General features: G+C 34.6%; 1 protein-coding gene across 2 annotated transcripts; it reads right to left on the bottom strand.

The window, feature by feature from the left end:
• Positions 1-1558: 1558 nt before the first annotated feature.
• On the bottom strand, positions 1559-21225 carry LOC149793443 (salivary peroxidase/catechol oxidase-like). 2 transcript variants are annotated; one of them, XM_089967437.1, is made up of 14 exons: positions 21012-21225; positions 20352-20605; positions 19413-19533; positions 17635-17849; positions 16552-16731; positions 12259-12307; positions 11745-11863; positions 11024-11125; positions 10640-10756; positions 10041-10504; positions 8849-9048; positions 7716-7882; positions 5326-5431; positions 1559-4036 (listed from the first exon to the last, which is right to left on the bottom strand). In XM_089967437.1, exons 1-14 carry the CDS (start codon positions 21020-21022, stop codon positions 3697-3699), a joined length of 2445 nt encoding a protein of 814 aa, XP_089823563.1. In that variant the 5' UTR covers positions 21023-21225; the 3' UTR covers positions 1559-3696. The 2 variants fall into 2 exon arrangements, with proteins under 2 accessions (XP_089823563.1, XP_089823562.1); XM_089967436.1 differs by having other exon boundaries at positions 19413-19539.
• Positions 21226-24813: the final 3588 nt, after the last annotated feature.

Genomic DNA, 24813 nt, shown 5'->3' on the forward strand with positions numbered 1-24813 from the left:
ATTACGTGCAATCGGTTGTGTAGAACACTGTAGACAGATGAGGCGATGCATAATAAACTTGATTAGTACGGCGGCGCCTTTAGCATCTAGAGAGTAAATAAAGATAGTGGACAAGGGGAATAAAGACTGCAATTCACCACGATATAGAATAAGTAGAAATGGATCAAGTGTATAGTGATCAATAACATGAATGACATATGATGTCTCAATGAACATGAAATGAGCAAAGCTGAATCAACCTATGTTACAGGTGAAAATCACAGTTTAAGAACCCTTTGTCCTATCCGTTACGCAGGAGTAGGACATCTGTAGTATTTGGGAAAGCTATCTCGATTAAAGCTGTGGTTAAATATAAAGCAAACAACACAGGTCTGGAAATGTGAACTTCCATTTGCACTTGGGAATTCCAAAAATCACCTAATGCTTAATCTTTGCATTTGTAAGCAGTGACATCTGCTGGGATAATTTGTGGTTTTCCTATGTCAAAGGGAAACTTGACGAAAACCATAAATCTGCTGTGAATATTTTAATAGTTAGAATCACCTCTATATTAATGTTGCTCGGAGAAGCGAAACATCTTCCTAATTTTTATACTCGGTATCAAATTGTTTTTGGAGGGTATTCAAGAGATTCGAGGATTTATTGTTTCCATGATTAAGAACGATTCGTCAACATTAAATATAGTGACTTCCAAATATACATCACGATACTTCCAGGACTCCAGCAGCTCAGAACATTGAGATCGGGGGCCATATGACTGGGAGTCCTAGATGAGCCACTACTGAGGAGAAAAGTCGATGTCAAAATCATGTTCGTTAGCGATACCTAATTGTTGCTTGACACAAATTGAAAGAAAATCGTTAGTATTCTTTTTGTGATATAGTACTGAATCTTCGATACTTTAAAACTATTAGAGAATAGGATTTATTAAAGTGTTACTTTTATATTTAGTCAGAAATGAAATATCTGACAAGTTTGCAAGTCCAGTCCGCCTCTCCTGTAGTGCTGTTGCTACCTATGCACGCTGTGATCCATTTGCACTCTATGAATCGGTATCCATTTATGCCTATATAAGCTTGGGACACATTTAAAGAACCCGTTTCACAGCTGATAACTGTGACCCTTGTTATGCACGTAGTTATCCGTTGTTACATTTCCACGTATAATCAATCCCATATACAAGGTTAGTTACAACGGTTTATCTTTCTTTATCTCTATCAGAGAGAGACAGATATATATATATATATATATATATATATATATATATATATATATATATATATATATATATATCATCATCATCATCATTGCATAATGTTAATTAACGTTATTGCTGTAATGTTTCATAATCACATTTCTTATCTTTAGAAGCTTTGATGTCATAGTGTCACTTTTGAAGACTTAACATTTATTTTTCAAGAATTGTTTTATGTCATAAACTAACCATACAAGTGTATTCGTTTCACTTGAATTTATTAAACAAACTCACAGTCGACTGTCTCAAATACGAACTACAACCAGTATTCCTCCGTAAATCTCATATAACATGAAAGCTGAATGTATTTCTTCTTTTTTATTAAACATATGTTACTTATTATATGGTATGAGAGACAGACAGACATATAGAAAGACATACAGAGATGGTTAGATACGAAGGCGTAAAGTAACACTGTGCTCAACATGGATTTAAGCTAGTTCACCTGTGTGACATATAATGGCAGTCGGCCAAGAAATCCGAGTTAGGATGATGTATTCTATAAATTAAATATTTCCGTAATTATTTATCACAGGTAGGCAAGACTGGTAGGCTGATTATTAAAATTTAGTGTAAACTTGAAATGGCTAAATTATGGTCGGTATTTGTCACAGTATTTTGAGAAGTTGTGTAACGGTTAATCTCTGTTTATATTCCCGTATTAAATAGTCGATCAGCATCAGTTGTGCAATGCTGGGAAGGACTTCTTGCACGGATATGGTTATAACAATATTCTCTTCAGTGATTTTTGAGAATACCTTGCTTAGAAATGTTTATACTCTCTTGGAACGGCGGCAATATTTGGCAGCGGAATGGCACACTTTAAAGGCCTTTATGTCATCTTGTTTTCTGTCAGATTGGGTCATATTGTGTACAGAAATGTGTTGAATGTTAATTTTACGTTTAAATATTTTTAGAAGTGGCTGTGATACTGTTCGGTAGCGGCATTATTTTCAAAAATTTAAATGATTTTATACCAGGATCCTGACCATATATTCGTCAGATTTGTTTTGACAAGATACTATGTAAATAGTGGGTATCCTTTTGACAACATACTGTGTAAAAGGTGGGTATCCATTTGACAAAATTCTGTGTAAAATGTGGGTACCCTTTTGTACAGAAATGGCTTCCGTATTAACAGACGAACGGCGTCATTTGTACAAGCTTGAAAGGACTTTAAGCTAGAATTGATTCTGTAAAAATGGATGAAACCCTGTAAAGCTTTGTTTATTATTGTAAAGCTGTTTAAATGTTATTCTCTAATGTTTGATGAGAATCATTGATGCAAACTAAAAGGGTAATTCTATCCGAATATTTCGGTGCAGTTTGTTTGAATTCGGTTCAAGAAATTTTAGCAAAAGTTGTTTACAACATTTTTATATTCAGTAATGGCGATATATTAGATGTTGCGTCTGTATCATCTTTATAGGAAACTGAAGGAATGAATGCCACGATGCTCTCTATTACATTTCGTCAAATTTCTTGCGACAGGATTTGAGAAGGTGTTGAAATGTATTTATGTTCTAGCAGTAGTGGAATCTGCACCGCTTGCACCATCTTGAAATGCCTTTATGTCAAATTAGTCTCTGCTATAAATTTGTTGAAACTGGTTTAACTGCATTTCAGAAGTCAAAAATAGCAATACGGATTTCTCCCACATCAGTTTTGTAATTTCATCCTATATTCCATGGTTCCGACATTACTATTGGATCATCATTTACTTCAATAAACATGACAAATATTGACGTTAGTTCCTTCTTACGAAAAGAACAATAAAAACGTAGCATCGCAACAACAAATGTTAATGAAAAATATTAAACGGCACGTTTAATAGAAAATTAAAAACACTTAGCAGGACATTAAGACAGCCACATGAAGTATTATAACAGTATGGTAAAAAAAAAAACATGATAAACTTCTTAGAAACAGAAACAAAACAAATAATAATATTCAACATAATTGACTATTTAATAAGGTGCTTGTGTTAACAAGCATCAGCAATGTTCTTTTAATCGTTATATTACATAACTTTTAATCGTTATATTACATAACTGATTAAAATAATTGTTCACGATATTGTCTAATGCAATAGGAGTCCAAATTAAATTTCAAATCTAACCAATAAATTACTATTTAAAATAATTGTTCACGATATTGTCTAATGCAATATGAGTCCAAATTAAATTTCAAATCTAACCAATAAATTACTATTTAAAAATAGTAATTTATTGGTTAGATTTGAAATTTAATTTGGACTCATATTGCATTAGACAATATCGTGAACAATTATTTTAATCAGTTATGTAATATAACGATTAAAAGTGTATCTGATTGTCTCTACATGTGTGTCTTAAATACCCGAATCAAAACATTTTTCTCAGACATCTCCTGGTTATTGTTAAACAGATTTATTGATAAACAATTTAAACTGCATCCATTGTTTATAATACATTTTGATGCAAAAAAGTTTGAAGCACATCCTGCGCCGTATTTATATCAATAATACCACCATTGTTCTGTTGCATAACTAGACTAGCACGGAAGCTTTCGATTTCGGCCTGAAGTTTAGGTATTTCCACGTTCCTGACAGAACCACACATTTTTACTTCAAAAGCATCGCCGACGCAGACATCCGCAGCACATGGTTTTTGCTGTTTGCATGTGCGTAACCTGAGTTGGATGAAGTTCACACATGGTGTCCATGTGCCCCAGTTAGACCATCCGCACTTCCATTTACTGTAATCTATAGCTGAGATCCCTCTGCAAGACATCTTTTGGTTTCTAGGAAGACACAAAATAATTAGCACATGTGGACAATAATAGTGTGTAATGGTATATGTCAAAACATGTACAAAGCAATACTGTAATTATTATTAAATGTGTTTTTTCACAGTTATTTTTTGGCCCGTAGCTAACAAACTAATCGATATTTAAATCACGCATATGGAGAAAGAATGTTATCATGAAATTTCAATTTGTCCCCGGTTGTAAATAAAAGCTGTGTCTGCGATTAAATGGAACACATTTTCTTGCTCCCAAGCTCTAAACCCCATGTCCTATGTACTATGCGCACAAGTCCGAAAAGTAATCATACATGTAAACATTCTTGCGTGTCAGATACACTAGTTAGGCTATTTGATAATTAACTATGCCCTAAGTACATAGTCACTCTGGATTCCTCCAATCAAAATCAATGTTTATCGAAAATATTATCTAAAGTTGAATGTCTTGATTTATATACAAAACCTAGAAAGTTATGGAAGCGAACGCCTGACCCACATCCTACTCATCTTGTTGTTTCTTATGTTGTTATATAAGGTTGAGGTTGTAAACAAAGATTCCATACTTGTTTTAATATTACTCTTTGCCGAGAAACCTTTAGTTGTGTTCAGATATAATTTAAGAAGAACTGTTTAAATCAATCATTTAAATCACCAATGTACTCAATGATTGGACTATTACTATTTTGGGATTACTGAGGACTAATTAAAATACATTCTGAATAATATCATTGTGCTACACTAAGACTAGTGGTATATCAGCACATTCGAGGATCTTAGAATTCATTCGGAACATTATATCCTTTTGTGATACAACATTCATGATTTTTTTAAATTTGATTCCTATGTTATGCAAGTTAAACTTAAACTGTCACTATGTAACTTTGAGAAATAAATTATTTGTTGATTTTACCAAATTTTTTGGTTTCCCTTCTTTGTGTTACTTAGTTTAAGACCATATAATCGTAACAAGTGTTTTGTCAGGATCGAACAGCAGTATACGTGACAATGTGAAGGATAATAATAATAATAATAATAATAATAATAATAATAAAGACGGTAACATTATTTGCTCATGTAACATTAATTTCATATTGTCACAAATCAACCTTATGCGACAGGTAAACAGTGTATGTATGTATGTATGTATATGTATGTATGTATGTATGTATGTATGTATGTATGTATGTATGTATGTATGTATGTATGTATGTATGTATGTTTCTTCAGCTCTGTAATTTCCGTTACAGTTTAAAATAGAAATACCCTACAGCAAAGTAAACTACATACCTAACATTAGTGTCTTTGATGAAAGCGTTTGTCGGGACGAAGGTTATTCCTGTATTTCTGCAAATGACTTTTGACAAGGTTGTCTTTCGAATCTCGTCTAATTGCTCTAGAAGAAATAAAAGAAGACAAAACCTGTGAGAAATAATGGACTTGAAGGAAAATTAGTAAAATTAATCAGACACTGAACTCTCATATATCTAACAGACTGATATAGAGCAAGCTGTCACTATCTGAATGTGGCCATTGACTTAACTTCACACACCGTACTTTGGTAGTCAGAAAATTACAAGATATATAAGTGATTACATAACAGCCTTTCGCTCATGAGCTCAAATTGAAACTTCTTTCTGTTTAATTCAGGCAAGATAATATATGTCCTCGATATGATTACTTCTGTGTTCAAAGCTGCCAATCTATCGTAGTTTTGTGCTTGCAGCTTTAATTTATGTCAACCGCTCTTGAAATGTCCCCGCGACATACTTTGCGTGGATATGACATGCGACTAAATAGTGAATATCATTCAGGAAGCTCTTTTTGGCCACGATAACGTTTTACAATATATCTCCACCTTTTTAGCAAAACATTAAACAGACCCATGTGATTTCGTACGCAGAGACATGGGATTGCTTCCGTTTAAAGTCTGATGTCTTTAATACCTATTGAAAAATTTCCTCAACTAAAGGATGATTTGATTTATTCGTCTGAGGATAACGTTCCACTTAAATACAATAAATGATGTAAACATAACAGAAGAACTAAACAAATAATCTTAAATATTCAATGAGCTTCTTCTAGGTAACGTTCATAAACTTACTGACACCTCAGTCTATTGTCTTGGTGAACAGTAATTCCGTAGCAGTGGTGGCTATTACTATGGATCAATGGCGAAGAACAAGGACTTTGTTACCCACTCAGAAATATTGGTCGGGAGGAGGAAAACGTGGCAATCGAACAGGAAATCACCAATAATTGGTACATGAACCCCTAAATTGCAGTTTGGGTGCCAACAACGTATCTTACAAGATCAAATATTGTTGATTATATCTCTGATACACACATAACGTGTGAGATGCATGCTTATCCGTGCAGGTTAAGAACTTTAAGTCGTTGCTAATTTACATCATGCTTCTTGTTCAAAGGTAAACACTTTTCTCAATTTTATTAAATACTAGCATACATATCCAAATAGAAAAAAAGACTATGCACCATAAACTGTATTGCCGATATGGCAAACTTCCTTGACTGTCTTTGCTAAGCGTTGGATGCAAACATTTGAATTCTAAGCATGACACCAACGTTTTCTACAAATTTAAAAATCGTACTGAACCAAATACTGAAAGGTTCAAGTAGAACATGTTGTATTGCTCCATCAGCTTCTAGCTGTGAAAAGTACAACGCCAAGTGAAGTCGCAACGAGTAAAATTATTCCCCTTTGAGGCTTGTTTGTAGACATATTTTTGAGATGTTCGTAAAGGTTTGCTCTCTTGGGTCAGTTTCCATTAGAGTCATACAACAAAAGCATAAAATATATTTTTGTTGCACTAAAATAATTTAGCCATTGTTAAACATGGACTAATGTGAAGCGCAATGTCACGGTTAATTATTGCTGCTTATTCAGTCTGAACAGTAGCATCGCTGCGATGGCCAAGTGGTTAGAGCGTACGCTTTGAATGCGGGAGGTCTCGATTCCGAACTACGGCCGAGTCTTACCAAAGTCTTATTAATATGGTACTAGCAGCTACCTTGCTAAGCGCTCAGCATTAAGAGGTTAGTGTTCGTAGTGGTTGGCCTGGTGTTAAGATAATGTGACTGGTTTGGTCATGATGCTACAAGTCCGTGGTATCATGCCCCAGTGCTAGAAATCGCTATAAACTGCAACACTGCAGACATTGTAGTGACATGACTGAAATTTTTAAAAAGTACGTTAAAAATCCAAAGCACACACACACACACACACACACACACTGATGGTTAGCATATGAATGACTCAAACGTCTTTGTTGTGTCGTTTGTATGACAGCTATGAAATCACTCTTCAGAATCAGCAGAGCTGGCCTTATAGAAGTTATATTTTGTTATAACATATTTCGGGGTTATTTGAAATGTCAAGGTTTCCGCCGATAGTCTGCACGCACGCGTCATGCCTAAAACAGACACCATGCTGGTGGTAGAGAAACGTGTAGTAAACAATATGCAGTTTAAGTCTGTAGGGACTATATTACGATTATTGTTGAAAGGAAATGTAGCGTACTAAATGCGAATTTTCCAGTACACATTAATTGTTTTCATACGCTCATGTATATATGGTACTCGTTAGAGTTGTTGCACACCGCAAATATTAAAACATAAGGAATTTACAAACAACATATCTGTAAAAATATTCAACTTACCAAGTGTGAATGCTTGGTCACCCGAGTTTTCATAGTAGTATCTATCTCCCTTTTTCAAGGCTTCGAACTGCTTGGCAATAATACAGGCAAATGTTGGTCCAATCCTTCCTCCAGGAACAGGTTTCTCAGAAACTCCGGCCGAAAACAAGTCGATATCCACGGGATTCCTATCAAGACGATATTCTAACAATATTAAATCGGAATTACTTACATTGCTTTCATATCATACTGCTTTTATATCTCATGTCATGTTCATTTAATATACAAGTATTAAACGTAGACATGCCGCAGCACCTGAGAGCAAGTAAAAAATGCATAGAGTTTTCTCAGGTGACACCACCAATGTTTGGGTGGATTTGACGTTTGTACGATACAATTAACCCTATAACCTACTGCCTTGACCTTTAGTCCAAAAATTTAAACTGTGCTGTAATTGAATTATTCAAGTGCATTATGAGAAAACTAAAGTTTCACGATCATCGCCAACAACAAACTCCTTGAGTTCTCATGGGCCTTCGTGACCGTAGATAAACAACGAGGTAATCTGTGGTACTTTTCTGTTGGATTTTCCATCATAGACGACAAATAATGTTAGATTTAGTACCACTGCCACACCATAACTCCGATGCTTTATTTGGATGCATTTGTGCTAGTATATTATATATTCAAAAGGAACATAAGATATTAGGTATGTTTTAATACAACATTTTCAACAAGCGTATCTTTAAAATTTCATAATTTCATTTTAAAGACAGTCATTATATCTCCGATGTACGATATCGATATGTACGATATCGATATGTACAATATCGATTCAATATGCTGAACAATAAGCTTATAACTTGCAGTTAAAGTAAATCAATTACAACCATTTTTCTTCTATTCGAAAAGTCAAATTGTGAACCAGTATTAGTTTCTTTTTTTGTGATTTTTTTCAATCTGATTTACCTGTACAACGAATTAAGCGCATTCCAGACTGATTTACCTGTACAAAGAACTAAGCGCATTCCAGACTGATTTACCTGTACAAAGAACTAAGCGCATTCCAGACTGATTTACCTGTACAAAGAACTAATCGCATTCCAAACTGATTTACCTGTACAACGAACTAAGCGCATTCCAGACTGATTTACCTGTACAAAGAACTAAGCGCATTCCAGACTGAGGGCTCGTGCACGTTGCCGCTGACATTACAGACTGTTTTCAGAAGCTGATAAAACGGTATGCCGTGGTCTCTGCCTCTTTGGATATTAATAGCTGCTAAGTCGCCACCAAACCCAGCCTGGCGTTCAAATAAATGCCGAGTAAGATGGCTGCTCATACGTTCATCAACCTACAAACAATGCAATGTCCATCTTTCAGTAACATAAAGCATTCTTTGGATGTATACGTGCAAGTATATGAAATTTTCAAACAGAAAACAACAGGGTCAGTTGGTTTGGGTCGTGTGTGTATATATATATATATATATATATATATATATATATATATATATATATATATATATATATATATATATATATATATATATATATATATATATATATATATCTACCTATCTATCTATCTATCTATATATATATATATATATATATATATATATATATATATATATATATATATATATATATATATATATATATATATATGTGTGTGTGTGTGTGTGTGTGTGTGTGTGTGTGTGTGTGAGTGTGTGTGTGCGTGCGTGTGTGTGTGTGTGTGTGTACTTCTGCTAAAGAGACAGATAAGTGTCATGATAGTTTCCTGCATTAGGAAGTTCTGATTACCTTATGTTGCTTTTCAAAAGTACTTGTCAGCCTACACAACCGATTGCAAACAGTTTCAAAATGACAAATAATAAGAATTGAAAAGATATTTAAGCTTGTTTCGTTCCTGTTCTTTTCAGTCTCTTAGTTAAGATTATATTTGATTACAAGGAGTACTCAATCTTCTTTCATCAAAAGGAGTACTCAGTCTCATCATGTTATGCAAAATCAAATGCTAGTGAATTACACTGCAAACAATTGTCAAATGAACAGACTAATACTCCAAGTTTTAAGTGTGTCAGATTGGATGGCTTACTACCTATTGAAAATAATAGTACAAGATTAAACATAAAACAAGAGCAAAACATCCTTGAGTTCCTCTTGTTATTTATGCTATTATTTTACCCTGTACTTTTAGTTCATATTACATTACAGTTCGTACATGGGGACCTAAAGATGAAGAGGTGTGCAAACAATTAAATACATTAAATATTTTCTTGCAGATTTAAAGCAATTTAATACAAAAAAGGGAATTTTAAGCGTAATAAAAGGTACATACCTTTTGAGAATACGAGTCTGTGAGACCTTTGGTGATGCTATCAACTCCACCAGCAGTATCGTATAGTATAGCAGGGTTGAGGAAGACATCTTTGAAATAGTGGGCTCCTTTATTGTATTTTAACGAATCGTGGACCTGACTGTGACCAAATCTGAAGGCGGCAGCAGAAAATTCATTTTTGATAGCCGGATTCACGCTGCTTACGTAACCGTTAAAGTACCCGTTTGTTATAGGTTTCAGGTCATACGTATTCATAATAGCGTCACCAAGGATTTCTGGGAGATATTCTTTGTAGGTGATGTGTTGAAGCATCGCACCGACAATCTTTCTGGTTTCATCATAGATAATCTGATCCGTCCACCCGTTGTTCAGAGCTTCGAGTCCTGCAGCAATGCTGTTGTGCTCTCTCATGAAGATTGTGTGGAGTGAGATTAGGGCCGCGTTCTGGTTGACACGAACATCTCCTGTCATGTTGATATAAAAGCCATAAGCCTTAACATGTTTGTACAACATCAGTGACCTACCAAGACAATGTATCGACTTTAAAGTTGCAGAAAACATTATGATTGAGAAAGAAAATTCCATTGATAGATATTTACCTGCTAGGAAGCACTTGACATTGGCATTGGATGCCGGTAGAATGCAATTGGCGGCATTAGTTGTGTCCTTAGGCAGCAGATTTGGAATGGTCGCATCTCCACCGGTTTTAAGTTTACCTGCAGATTGACAGAGCCTGTTAACAAACTCAGGATTTGTTTTGCATAATAGGAACAGAGATATACATTCATATGAACTTCTATATTAATTTATTTGTAATAAATTGTATATAACTAATTAAAAATTAACAGCCTCTGGAAACAATCTAAACGAAAGATCTTCAATGAAGGTTTTAAATTTCATATTCACAAATCACTGAGTGATACATCATGTAAGTGCGGAGCGTAAAACAAATAAAATTTTATTTTATGTTATTATTTTCTTACCTCCAGATAACGTTCTAAGGGAAGTACTTGTCTGTATGTCTGATCCATAGATTTGGGACCCGTCGATGTAGTGAGTATTTTGATTTAGTTGTTGTCTTTGACCTGTACAATAAGAATAATAATGTAGTAATTAACAGTAATAAATCAATGACATCCATATTTTCGCCTGTCATTCTCTTCTCTATTCTTTCATGATCGTTATAATTTTAACAACCATGAGAAGAATGTTAAGCATTGATAAATCTAAGTCTAGTTTCTCCAAGATTCTATCTTGACGATTTCATCCCAACCTGCCATTTGTTGCGTCATTTGCATTTATTCTACGAAACTGGTTATGATAACACAAAACTAATTCTGAATCAACCAGGACAGGTTCTTCTCGAATATTTTAGGTCAATGCAAAGAGGCCATGCCACACGTTTTCCACTTCACTTGATCAAAGTGAGGTCGGTCCAATGCTGTAAAATGATGTGCGGCTGACATTGATGTAATTACAATATGCTATAAGTTAGTGATTCTTAAACTATTGTGTGAGGAATCTCATCATATTAGTACCTATCTTACAAGATGGATAAATATGGCATGACCTTGTAACTGTACGATTCGTCAAGAGAGTAACAATGTGCACGTTTGTGTATATTTTTGTGTGAATGCGTTGCGTGTTCAAAACAAATCATAAAAAACGCGAACGATTAAACATGATTAAACAATAGGATCTTACCGAGAGAACAATCCAGTTTCGGAGTCGGAAGGGCCCGGACAAAGTTCATACATGTTCTGTTGAATTGTGAATAGTAGGGGTCATCTGTGGGGATCTCAATGGCTAAGCATTTAGATCGACTAAACAAATATAAAATACAACATTTATAACAGACCTAAATAACATTCCGATTTATACCAAATATTTCGGTTTGATCTACTATGCAGCTTTGCTTAAGTACGAGCATGCGCACACCAGAAAACACGTGTCCGTGTCCTTTTATCTGGATATTAATTCGCCACAATACAGATAAAAACAATATAATAAAGATAGAAGATTTACAAACATGGAGTTCTACTATATTACCTAATAGGTATATTACAAGAGAAGCAGAAAAAGTAGATTCTCGCGAATACGTTATTATATCTTGCATATTTATAGAAAATGGCTTGAAAGTAAACTAAATTGAACAATGTACAAAAATATTAAGCACAGTTTACAAAAGGGTAAACCAATAATTAATATAAATGAAAACCTTTCTGGTCCGTTACTTCCACAACAGTCAAGGTTTGCTCCAAAGTTACCTGGAAATAAATAACTAACATAATTAATGAATAATTACTCACCTGAATATTTTGCTATGGTAAATGGGCTATTGATAATTGTATGCTAGAGACAGATAAACTGCAAATCACTGATTCACGTTAGCATGAGTTCTGTGTCTATTATTGCGAAAAATGATGATATTATGGGCACATAACACTATCATAAAGAATATCATGGGGACATTATAATAGTTATGAATATATCAGCTTGTAATGACACTTGAGCATGATAGTGGTAGTGATACCAACCAAAAGCAAAATTAAAATAAAATAAGTTGAAACTTCCAGTACCAATAATACAGGTAACAATGAATATATAGTTTGAATGCTGGACTGAAGCAAATTTAAAAAGAGAAAACAATGTTTGAAGCAGGAACGCAACCGTGCACCTGTGCACATAAAAACCGAAAGGAAGGAAGCAAAAATGACAAAAAACGAAAATAATGTTGCAGTTGAACATGTATTTAAATCCTTTCATATCAGAAATCATCTGATGTATGACCTTACAATACAATTGACACTGTCCAGGACAAGTACTCATACCGAAATTAGGTCCGTTATATATGTTAAGTAGGCCCTCCACAAACATGATCACTTGCATTTAAGTTTAATAATTGACATGTTCCACGAACTGAATTTGTCAATGTCTCTTCCAACGATAAGTCCACAATTAAGAGATAAAGCGTTAAACACAAACAGTCTGTAGATTGCCGTATTGAAATCCAACACCCCTGATTGTTGTAATGTTGTATCTGAGATAGTTTTGGACATCTGCTGGCGTTTGTTCCACCGATTTGGATATATATATATATATATATATATATATATATATATATATATATATATATATATATATATATATATATATATATAGGCAACGTGTTAGTGAAGTAAAAAACCACGCAACACATGCCTGGGGTAGAGGGCTCATGCAGAGGTTAGCTAAGGTAAATATTGGCGTTGTAGCTCTTTATCACTTCTTGCAGAACATAGATTCATCGGTAGATTAAATTTGTAAATCTGTTGTTATAGGTCGAGATATGGCAAATGCCTCTATCGGTCATATATTTTTGGGCACGTTTGCTCACAGATTGGAATCCTTATCTCTTAGCACAAAGAAAATATGCTTAATTTGCACATGGTTGGTGGTTATCGCTGCTCTTGTGTCTATAGCTGCATTGTTCCTCAAAGGTTGACGCTGAAGGATGGGGAATAACATAAATGCAGCAAAGCAACGTAGCTGCATTTGGGCAGGAGGCATTACCTTGTAATGAATGGCTTCTATGACAAAGGATTTGAAAGCTGACTCCACCGACTTGAAAACTACAAAACTTGTCCACGCCGAGCCTTTTACTTCGATGTTAGATTGACTTAATTCGAACCAATCGCACAAAACACGGGTCATGGATATTACGCGCTGCAACAAACTGAGTGAGAGATCGTCTATGATTAACATTTTATAGTTTGCAATGGCATCTAAGGTGACCATTCTTCGATATTTATATATCGTATTCCCGGAAAGAAATGCATGTTTCGTCACATGGTAGCTCATCTTTGTTCTTTGTCTGGGTATTACACTATCTCGTTTCATAATTCTACAATTTTGCACACACATAACACTGACTACTTTGTGCTGATAGCTGAGGTTGTAACATATTTGCCGTGACCCTAGATAATGTCTGTGGTAAGGTCATACCGAATCGTCGAGGATGACATTCTTGCGTAAGAAACTGTTCGAAATCTCTATAATCCCACCCAAGATGGTTCAAGAATTGCATCACCAAAATTTATTTATAGCAGATTTAGAAAACACGCCAATTTACTCTCAAGATTCGTTCTTCCGGATATTTTTTTTCTTCTGTCTCTTGTACTAAAGTCGTTGATTCCGTTTCTGAATGAAAATGTTAACATCGAAGATTTAGCATTGTTTGCTAGGCAATATGGTAGAATATTAACGGGGATAACACTGTATGCACTGTAGGACTCATCCATCAAAAAAGGGTCGTTCCTGTATGTCAGACATTCCAACCTAGAAATATATGTCTTGCTGAATTGATCTTTTCTAGCATAGCCGTCATGCCGTCACTGCGGGACACAGTTCTCGTCGACGTTGTCATTCTTTGGTTATAAGTAGCAAGACGACTCTCTGTGATTCTAATGTAGATTTGCGTTGGTGTAATGGCGAAAGTCATTTGTTTGTCTTTTGTAGAAGCTCCTTAAAGTTCATACCAGAACGGGACAAAATTTCAGTCTTCTCCGCAGTACTTTCCATTTCTCTAGGCATATATTTTATCTTTTTTCATCATGCTATCTCGAGAATTACTCGAGCTTTAAATTTACTTTTCTGATGGCATCCTTACGCAAAGAGTCTGAACAGGATTCGACGTAGTACACACGAAGCGTTTGTCTTGGATACACTTGGGAAGCTCATTAATGGAAATCTGGTAGAAATTAATAACCTTTATCGTTCTACTGGCCTGGTGTTGAGATCGGCGGATGTTGTGTTAAACAATATTGTCCGTTATACTTCTCCTAATGTCAGTGTGATCAGACTGCATTAGTTTGAAATAGTATATGCAGACTTACAGATGGGGTGGACCTATATAAACTGTGACGTCATACGATTAATCATATCCCGAGTGCAATGCATCATTCAGGTGTCCAGCACTATTCGAAAGAGAGTGTTAGATCAGGTTCACCTCCAGCATTTAGAATGTCTTCAATAGTACGGGTAGAAGGGCACTCTCAGGTGTTCATGAGTCAAATAGCAATGGCCACCTGGTAACACTGACTTTCGGTCATGTTTAGTATTTACAACTATATGATGTCATCCCTGTTACAGGTTCAAGGACACTCCTAGGGCGTCCATTGCTGGGAAATGTGACATATGGCTGGGCTTCTGGTAACAGTGACACGATTCGGTGTCTCCCATTTGCAAGTAATTATTGTCAAGCAGGTGTGCCTAAATTCCTTCAAAATCAGAGTCAAGAATCCGCTCTAATTTTCCACAGCCAGAGGAGCCAGTCGGATTGGTCTAAGTTTACGACAATCAAAATGAAAGTTCCATCGAGGTCACGCATGTGATTTCTTACGACATCAAAGGGCTCCAAACTCACGTAGCACAGAGGCCAATTAACCAGTAGAAGACCAGTTTATCTGAGGTTGCATTCATCTTGTGTGATCAAACATTTTACGAAAAAGTTCTTTGATCCGAAACTAAGATTTTAAAGGACACTCCCACCAACAGATATTCAATGATACTGCCCACTCAGGTGCGTCCTACTGCGTAATCAAAATGCAGTTAATAATCGAGTTATATGCCCACGGATATGGTCTCACAATTTTATTAAAGTCCTATATATAGAGAACTACTATACAAAGAGCAACCTTATCGGCATACTTGTATGCTGCAAACAAAGGACGGAATAGCGCTGATAGAGAATTGGTAGGGGTCACGAGAGAGAGAGAGAGAGAGAGAGAGAGAGAGAGAGATAATACGATAATGGCATTCGTGTCATAATAAATGAGCTTGTCTAAAAGTGTTAACATGAAGCACAGTGACAATACCTCAAGCTTGTATATTCAGTTACACTGATAATATAAAAGTAAGCTAGCAGGTTAACCTATTACAGAGGCGGCGTTAGGTGTAGGCGGGGCCTAGGACCGACCATGACCGCGCGGGGCCAGAGTATCTATCTCGATTGGTATGCTACTGCAAACACTGATTATGTCTAGACTAGATCAGCTTTAGCGATTTGGCGCACGGATTTAGTTTTTTCATTATTCATAAGAAAATTTCCTGTTTGTGGACAACGGGTTTTTTAATCGAAATAATAACATGACGACAATGCCTTTGGCCTAAAGCGCGGGGCCCCCTCAAGTAAAAGTACAATCAAGACATTTATGTTACAAAATTTCGGACTGTTGTAACTGAAATGTTTCTTATGAAAATGGAAAACGTTACAAAACGATTTTTTTTACTATAATAAGTAGCATTTATGAGTAACAACTTCTAATTTTTACAGTGTATCTTGTAGCGAGTTGTAGAAATTATTATCGGCCTGCAATTTGAGCAATTAAACGTGACTGCGAGACCAGTAAACTTTGATTCTCTGTTATATTTCCATCATACCAATATGCAAACACATGACATCTCCAAGTAGTAGTAGTAGTAATAATAATAATAATAATAATAATAATGATAATAATAATATGAATAATACCCGTAGACAAGGCATTCCGCTGAACATCGTGACTTAGAAACTGTCCGAATTCCATATTCATGTGGCTGAGGTCAGGCATAAAGTGACCGATGAGACTAGGCTGATGGAACTGTGAACTGATCTTCCGCGCCAGAGGCAGAGGTCCTCCGGACAAGCTGGTTTGTCTAGGTTCGTCGACGCCTATAAAGTGAGATTGCTATTTGTAGAATGATCTTCTTTTTCTATCAGTTTTGCTTCCTTTGGTGTTAACGTTTAAGTATTACCTTAAATATCAAAATGGCGCATGTTCCCGCAATTTGATTACATACTGATTCAATCGTTGCCTTCATTTTTGTTTCATGTGTTAAAATTCGATTGACATGTTATATGCATCTTAATGTAAACTCACTTATTATTTCATCTAGAATTGTAGCTTTTAGACACGTGAGATACAATTTTCAGAAAGAACAACACTATCTTATCTCGCCATTGAGTCATAAGTGAACTAGGGTATGTAAATATGCATTAACCATTCGCAATAAATTATTGACACGATTATTACCACGATCATTTGTATTATCTATATCGGTTTCAATAAATGCTTCAAAAAAGTTTATAAAGTTTTATAAAAGCATTCAGTTTCAAAGACATGACCGATTCTGGGAAAACTGAAAAAAATGCATGACCTTTGACCTTCTTCTTAGAATAATCAGCTACTCTTAATCAGAATTGTGAGAACGATTGACATCACATCATGGACGAGAGAGTGAATTCACTGCATTATGTCTGAGACGCAATCATCTGATTCTTATACTTTACACAAGTCTTTCTTCTGTCGCATTACCTTTGCCACTAAGTTCATGATTGTCTGATATGTGGCAGAAATGGAGCATTGATTCTGATGGGGGTATCCATACTTGCATCACATATTGGCTATTTAAAGCAATTTTATGAGAATAATCTATTTGCTCGATTTCAATATTTTAGTTGTTTTCATTTTTCTTGTCAGGGTATTATTTATTCTGTATTGATTCAATATAATATCAGATTAAATGTTGGTCACTTTTGATGTACTCTACGTAAGAAATAAATACTTTTCCATACCGTTGTCATAAATTGCAGGTAGCATCCTCTCAAATGGGGTAAACGATCTGCCCCAGAGCTTATTTTTCAGATTATTGCAAGAGCCGTCTATGGTCCTGTATCGGGAAGTTGCAGATCCGGTACAGTCCGGAATATTTGAGAAAGGACATCTTTCATCCAGAATTGGTACTCGCCTGGATAACTGTTGGTCTATGCTTTGCCTTGAAATATTGAGCCTGTGAGTAGAAAGGTTTGAGTTTCCCGATACAACTGCGACAATAAAAGATGAAATATGCATGGAAAAGTGGGACTTTTTGGCACACAATCACAATCCAGGCTTTAAATTGGGGAGCACAGACTAGTTAGGAAAAAAGGTAAGGTCAACATGTGACCACAATCCTCAGGAATATAAAGCCTTCAACCAGAAATAGGTAATCATCATAACAAAAAATAAATAAAAGCTAAGCAGCTAAATGGTTTCAACACCCTTCCTTAAAAATGCCATGCAAGGATAAATGTATCAATGAGTCAACTCTTTACAATACAATGTAACGTGTTTTTAATGTATCATAAACAACCGTTCGAAAATCACACGAGTTTTACAACTTGAATACAAACAAACATACATCTCATGCAGTCAATCTACCTACCTTCCTTAATCGCCTCTGACAACATGCAAGCGAGAAGTATCAGTCCTATTCTACATCAAGCACGCGAAGGTTGGTATGTTATTCAAGAAAATTAAGAGAGTGACAGTTGATAGAAAGCAGGGATATATAAACACGGGGGGGGGGGCAGGGGGATTTTCAGAAGAAGAATATATTTTTCTTCTAACTTACCGACTTTAGAAATTTTAATTTCCCTTCAGTATATCGGAAATATTACACTTTTGCTTTAACAAAGTCAATACAATTCGTGCGTCACAACCCTGGTCCCATTTCAGTACAAAATACTTAGTAATATAATTTTTTCTCCGTCATACATTTATAAATATGTATTTTCCCTTACTACAACAAACTGATTTGCATGATCATTGAAGTTCTTACTGAATATAGTACCAGAATAATTGAGAAATATCGCGGCTCAAAAAAAGCAACCAGTCCCCATGAGAATTGTAACTCATTGTTTGCAACGCATATTCAGTCTCAGATATTAATTAAATTTCCAGTATTGCCTCATTTCACTTCTGTTTTTGACCACATTTCATAATACCTTATAACCGCTTTGCAGCTTTTCAAATCGAATCACTACCCAACCCATATTCAATTCAATATTGGGATCTTGGTGGACGGGTTCATATCCTCTATATGTTATAACAGGAAACAACATAATGATTTTCTTCTCTGAAACAGGATATTTTATAAATATATTTTGTTTCCTTCGTTTAGAAATGTTGAGGTGTTAGCATCATGCTAACGATTCTTCTTCTTCATCTTCTTGTATTATTATTTTATTACTAATAATATTTATTATTAACTAATAGTATTTATTATTATTATTATTATTATTATTATTATTATTATTATTATCACTATTATTATTATTATTATCACTATTATTATTATTATTATCACTATTATTATTATTATTATTATTATTATTGTTATTATTATTATTATTATTATTATTAGTGTTGTTATTATTATTATTATTATTATTATTATTATATAGTTATATGCGTCGCGCTTCACGGCTATTAAACAACTAAAATATTTCATGTGAAAGAGAAAGAAAGGAAGAAATTGAGAGATCTATATATAATCAATATCGATGCCAATATTGATTTGGCGCTTACTTACTTCTCAGCTGCATATTTCGTAACTCCGGAGAATAACTCTCCATCTGAGGCTATTTCTATGGCTTTAGAGCTGGTAAACAGGTGTGGCCCAAAGAAATCCGTATTCCTTACACCGGCGTGATCTGTACCTAATAATAATAATAATAATAATGCATTCAAAGAAATCGCAAGAGTACAGTGTATGGGTTTACATGTCCTATTTTAGAACAATCGCATATATATTTCCTGTCAAAACCGTTTAACAAAATAATTATATATATATGTCCATATTAAAAACTCGATTTAAAAGATTTTCTTGAACGTATAAACTTATACAGGTTTGTTGCCCTTCTTATTTGTCAAGGTTTAATTCATCACCGTTTGTATTTCTTCAAATGATATAATGCAACATTAGCAAGATAAATATTATATATATATATATATATATATATATATATATATATATATATATATATATATATATATATATATATATATATATATATATATATGTGTGTGTGTGTGTGTGTGTGTGTGTGTGTGTGTGTGACCTTTTCTGTACGAGTATGTTTTGCATTATTTTCTTATATAGATAAAAATGGCTTGAAATATTAAAAGTTCTATTAATAGAACAAATGCTAAGGATATATGTATCCTAACATTAATAGAAAATATTCGATTACTTTATTTTAATACGGATAGCTGGTTGTTTCATTGGAAAGGTTTGATTTGTTTTCCGTCATCGACAATAGTTTATTTATTTTAGATATTAATACTTTCAATAACTCTAAAGTTACTCTACGAATTGCGGATATTCTGCAGTGAAGTTCATTTATGCTAAAAGATCATCAAATGTTTCAGTACAAGACAAATACATTGTTTTAATTACAAATGTAATAAATGACTGTGACTGTTACCTAGAGAAAAATAAAGCGAAAAATCTATGCCATGCTCAACATACCACTATCAAAGAAAAATTTGTCTATTCTGGCAGCTGCCCGGATATTACTATCTATGATTGGCAGAGATTCTGATGCCGTCTTTAATAGGATAGCGTCTTTAAGAATTTGCTGGTTAGGAGTGATTTCCATTGTCTGAAAAAGAGTTGTGTCGGAGTCTTCGGTAGGATGTATATTTTGGTCCAAAGTCTGTGATTCCGAACACGATAACAAAACAAAAACACCCAGCAAGGAATAGATGACGATATGTAATACTCTGAAATGAAGAATGTAATATGATTGTGCGAGATCATATGATTTGCAGCTATTCCTGAAAATGACATCTATAATGAAGTACATCCCATCGATACTTAGATCTATCTACCTACCTACTACCTACCTATCTATCTATCTATCTATCTATCTATCTGGAATACATTATTTTTGTTTGTATTAAATTAGGTTTTTAATGCCTTAATATCATCAAATGACATGTATTAATGTATAATCAGAAAATAATATCTAATGAATATTCCATCTCTTTGTGTCACACGAAAACAAAAGTTACATCACCTAATAGGTAGAGGATCAGCATCTATAAAACTAAGGTAAACCTATCCAAATGTCTAGATAACAAAATTACTAGAAATATGTATATTTATGCAATATTCATCAGAATTTACCTTCCTCCCATTTCAGATCACAAGCAGCCAACTATCTTCACTGAAAATCAATCAGATGTCTCCTAGGTGAGCATTCATGAAGGGTGGATACTGACGTGGTTTGTTCTGGAAGAAGTTCCTTACTTATATACTACGCCAGGGCGAATAGATTCCACGAATTAGCTCCATGTCATCAGGAAGAGGTTTGAACCAGGATTTGCAAGAGATATGAAAACAACCCGGATCTGCCAGGTATATGCAAAGAAATCATAGAAGCCAAGCATTCATAAATTTTGCTGTTCGCTGACTTCCGTGTCGCGATAGTGCAATTCTTGTGCAAGCATGATCTTGCAAAAAGCATTCCAAGTCATTGAGAAATGGTAAACACTTTTATGGGCGAGACAAGTTCCCATTGCCAAACCCTACAAATCAGTTGAAGACGAAATAAGCGTTCTCAAGCACTCAAGTTTCGTTTATAATACGCACGGTTCGCTTATGTCCTTTACGTTTTTACTCATTTATTTCTAATATAGATTTTTTCTGGTCAAGTGGTACATTTTCAGTGCATTATAACAACATCTCCCAAACCAAGATTTGTTTTTAATATATTGTTTTCATTTTACTCCCACCGTTAGAGCGTAGAGAAAAAAAAATCAGCTTTTTCAAGAAATAATTTCGATATCGTCGAGCAGATATCATTGATAGCTTCCTGGTCAATAATATTTTTTTTCTAGTACACTCCGTATGCTCCCAGCGTGTAATCGGCGTATTCAAGAGTCCACTTTTATTGACTGATCACGTCACAATTACTCCAAAATCATTCGATGAATTGCTTTTAACTTGTCAGATGTTTTATACATCAGGTGAACGTATCGGGGCTGTTTTGTAGTCTGGTTCTATATTGTTTTGTAAGCTTTATGTGCATTTTTCTTGTTATATCTAACAATACCTTGTCACTCTGTGGGCGTTGTATGACAAAATATGTGTCTTATTTATTTATTTATTTAATTATTTATTCTCTTGCATGGTGAAGAAAAATGCATTGCTTAATGATCGATTTCAGGAACCATGAATTGCAAGACTCTTTAAGAGCTTGCGATCTACATGTGTATCTCATGTACGTTCCGTGTCATATTAATGACCATATTTTCTAATGTTTTTGGATTACTAAAATGTATAGGCGGACATTATACCCCGAAACCGAATGTGGTGGGGACTGAGAATTGTAACCAGAAGTTAATAAGACCTAGCGTTATATCCCCGATATAAAAAGCTTTGAGACTGGGAAAATTAACTATAGATTATTTTGCTATTTAACTGTTAAGGTTTGAAAGTGGTTGTTGGAACTGTGAGTAGGTCCACTCTGCGTACGAATTGGTTACTCTTGGTACTAATGGGGACATACAATGGTTTGTTCTGGGGACAAAGGTGAATTAGATGTTCAAAACATTTTTAAGATTCATATGTTTGGGCCACTCTGGGGGATCTAAGGGAATGTGATATCAGGATCAGTCTGGATATAATATAAATTTAACATGGGCTGCCATTTTAAGGGACAAATTTGTTTTGGCTGTAACTGGAATTCAACATGGGCTGTCAGTTAAGATATAAATGGATGATGTGGGATTTAATGCATGGGATCAAGTGGGAATTTAGCATTGTGGGTCACAATTAACTATCTGCTATGATGTAATTTAAAGATTTTTTAACTCAGCTAATTTCGTCCGAATTAGGTAAGAAATATGTAATCAGTTACTTATTCCCGTTTACAAACAAATTGATGGTTGCTGGCCACGAGGTGTTGTTTTGTGATCTGCTGATGATAGCAATACTAGTAGTAACAGTAGTAGTAATTGATGTCATTATTTGAGATTTATTTTACAGAAACAATCTTCAATCGCATAGTATAAATGTGTTTAATAGTATTTCTACTTTATTTGGAAAGAAACCTATTTAGATAAATCTTTTATTCCACAGTAATGATATTTGTTTCATTCAGATATGATTAAAGGGATAGAAATATGCCTCTATCATTCTCCGTATGCTGACTGGTCCTATAAGCGGCATTCATTAATGAATATATTAAATTTATGTTTTTCATTCTGTATATTTATTGAACACTTGTTTAAACCAATGTTTCAATTTATCAAGTTACATAGTTGTCGCCTATGCGGATTATATCTAGGTGGTTTATAACTGATCATTTTAATACAAAAACAGAGAAAGTCCTTTTTTCTATAACGAAACGGAATTTTTTTTTGTCTAATCTTGTCCATGCATGGCTTTCTTACCATTGATTTAAATTCATTAACTTGCGAAGCTGATTAATCTCCCTTATTAAATACCACGGTTCATTTTTATTTGTGTCATGATCAATTTTAAATCTGCTGTATAAAACGTTTCTTCAACATTGTTTGCCACTATTTTGCACATTATTTTTTTATTTTTTTCTACGATAACAATTTGGATAGCATACTCCATCTTCGTCAATTTCCGTACTTACGAGTTGAGTCGATCAGTCTAGCAGGACATTAACTGAACCTGATATATGATAAAGCTACCTATTTTATTGAGTGTATTTAATTTCTGTAACAAATTAAGTAACAAATCGGGTTAGTGTATTTTCAGCTTTAAATCTATAGTAATATAATATCTTCTTAAACGGGTCTAATAGCTTTTGGACAATTCTTTTGTTTTCAATTTCATTCACAATTATTGGCCATTTTTCAATAGGTTGAAGGCGAATCGGAGGAGGTTAAAATGCACTTTTTCAGTTAAGGGATATTTGCTTTAAGCTTAAAATCTGTGTGGGGTTTACATGTGAATGCTTTCTTTGCATTCAACATTCTATGATAAATACTTTTGTTCTTTTTGTGAGTTTATTGTAATTAAGTAATTGATGTAAAATGTATATTACTATTACAAAACACTGAATTTTGTTTGATAACCTTTCCGCAGTCACAGGTAACTTGAATCTTATATAATATGTGTCAGATTTGGACAATATTTACATCGTGTGCCGATGGTATTTTAAAGTTTCTTGACATCAACAGATTTGATTAGATAACGCACACAACAGATAGTTGATAATGAGAAGTAAGGTGGGATACTATAGCGACAATGGGAATTAGCATTACAGACACCCCTGGGAACATATAGCGACAATGGAAATTTAACATGGAGAAAAATCGTGGGAACATATAGCGACAAGGGAAATTAACATGGAGAAAAAATCGTGGGACTGTTGAGCGACAAGGGAAATTAACATGGAGAAAAAATCGTGGGACTGTTGAGCGACAAGGGAAATTAACATGGAGAAAAATCGTGGGAACATATAGCGACAAGGGAAATTAACATGGAGAAAAATCGTGGGACGATATAGCCTCAAGAGGAATTGAACATGCGAATAGGGACTGTATAGCGTCAAAGGAATTTAAACAGGGTGGGACTGTATAGCGTCAAGGGAAATTGAACATGGGATTTTTTTTTTAATTTTTTTTTTTTAAAAAGGGGTAGGCAATTGAAGGTCATTCTCTTTTCGAGAAATGTGGGTGGCCCTGAAAAGAGCCTTTGGGTTTATGTTAATATTAATATTAACATAGATGGCATCTGTCACATTATCTTCTTCTTCTTCTTAAACTCCTTCTAACTGCAGGTCCATACACAAGTACCCTCTTGAGACATCCTTGTCTTTCTATGTAAACTCTTCTCATCCATAGACTAGTATCTGTCCTATCAACAACAGTCCACTTGGACCGGACATACATGAGCATGTCCGCCCTAAACATCATTGAAGACACAAGGGTGGATGATTCAACAGTGG

The sequence above is a fragment of the Sinohyriopsis cumingii genome, chromosome 8, assembly GCF_028554795.1.
Source record: "Sinohyriopsis cumingii isolate HCF-2022 chromosome 8, ASM2855479v2, whole genome shotgun sequence".
Taxonomy (NCBI): Eukaryota; Metazoa; Mollusca; class Bivalvia; order Unionida; family Unionidae; genus Sinohyriopsis; species Sinohyriopsis cumingii.

Coding starts and splice junctions, on each gene's coding strand:
- LOC149793443 (XM_089967436.1), bottom strand. Junction 17,850..19,412: donor ACGAAATATGCAGCTGAGAA/GTAAGTAAGCGC, acceptor TTCTACTCACAG/GCTCAATATTTCAAGGCAAA. Junction 10,757..11,023: donor CCTTAGAACGTTATCTGGAG/GTAAGAAAATAA, acceptor GTCAATCTGCAG/GTAAACTTAAAACCGGTGGA.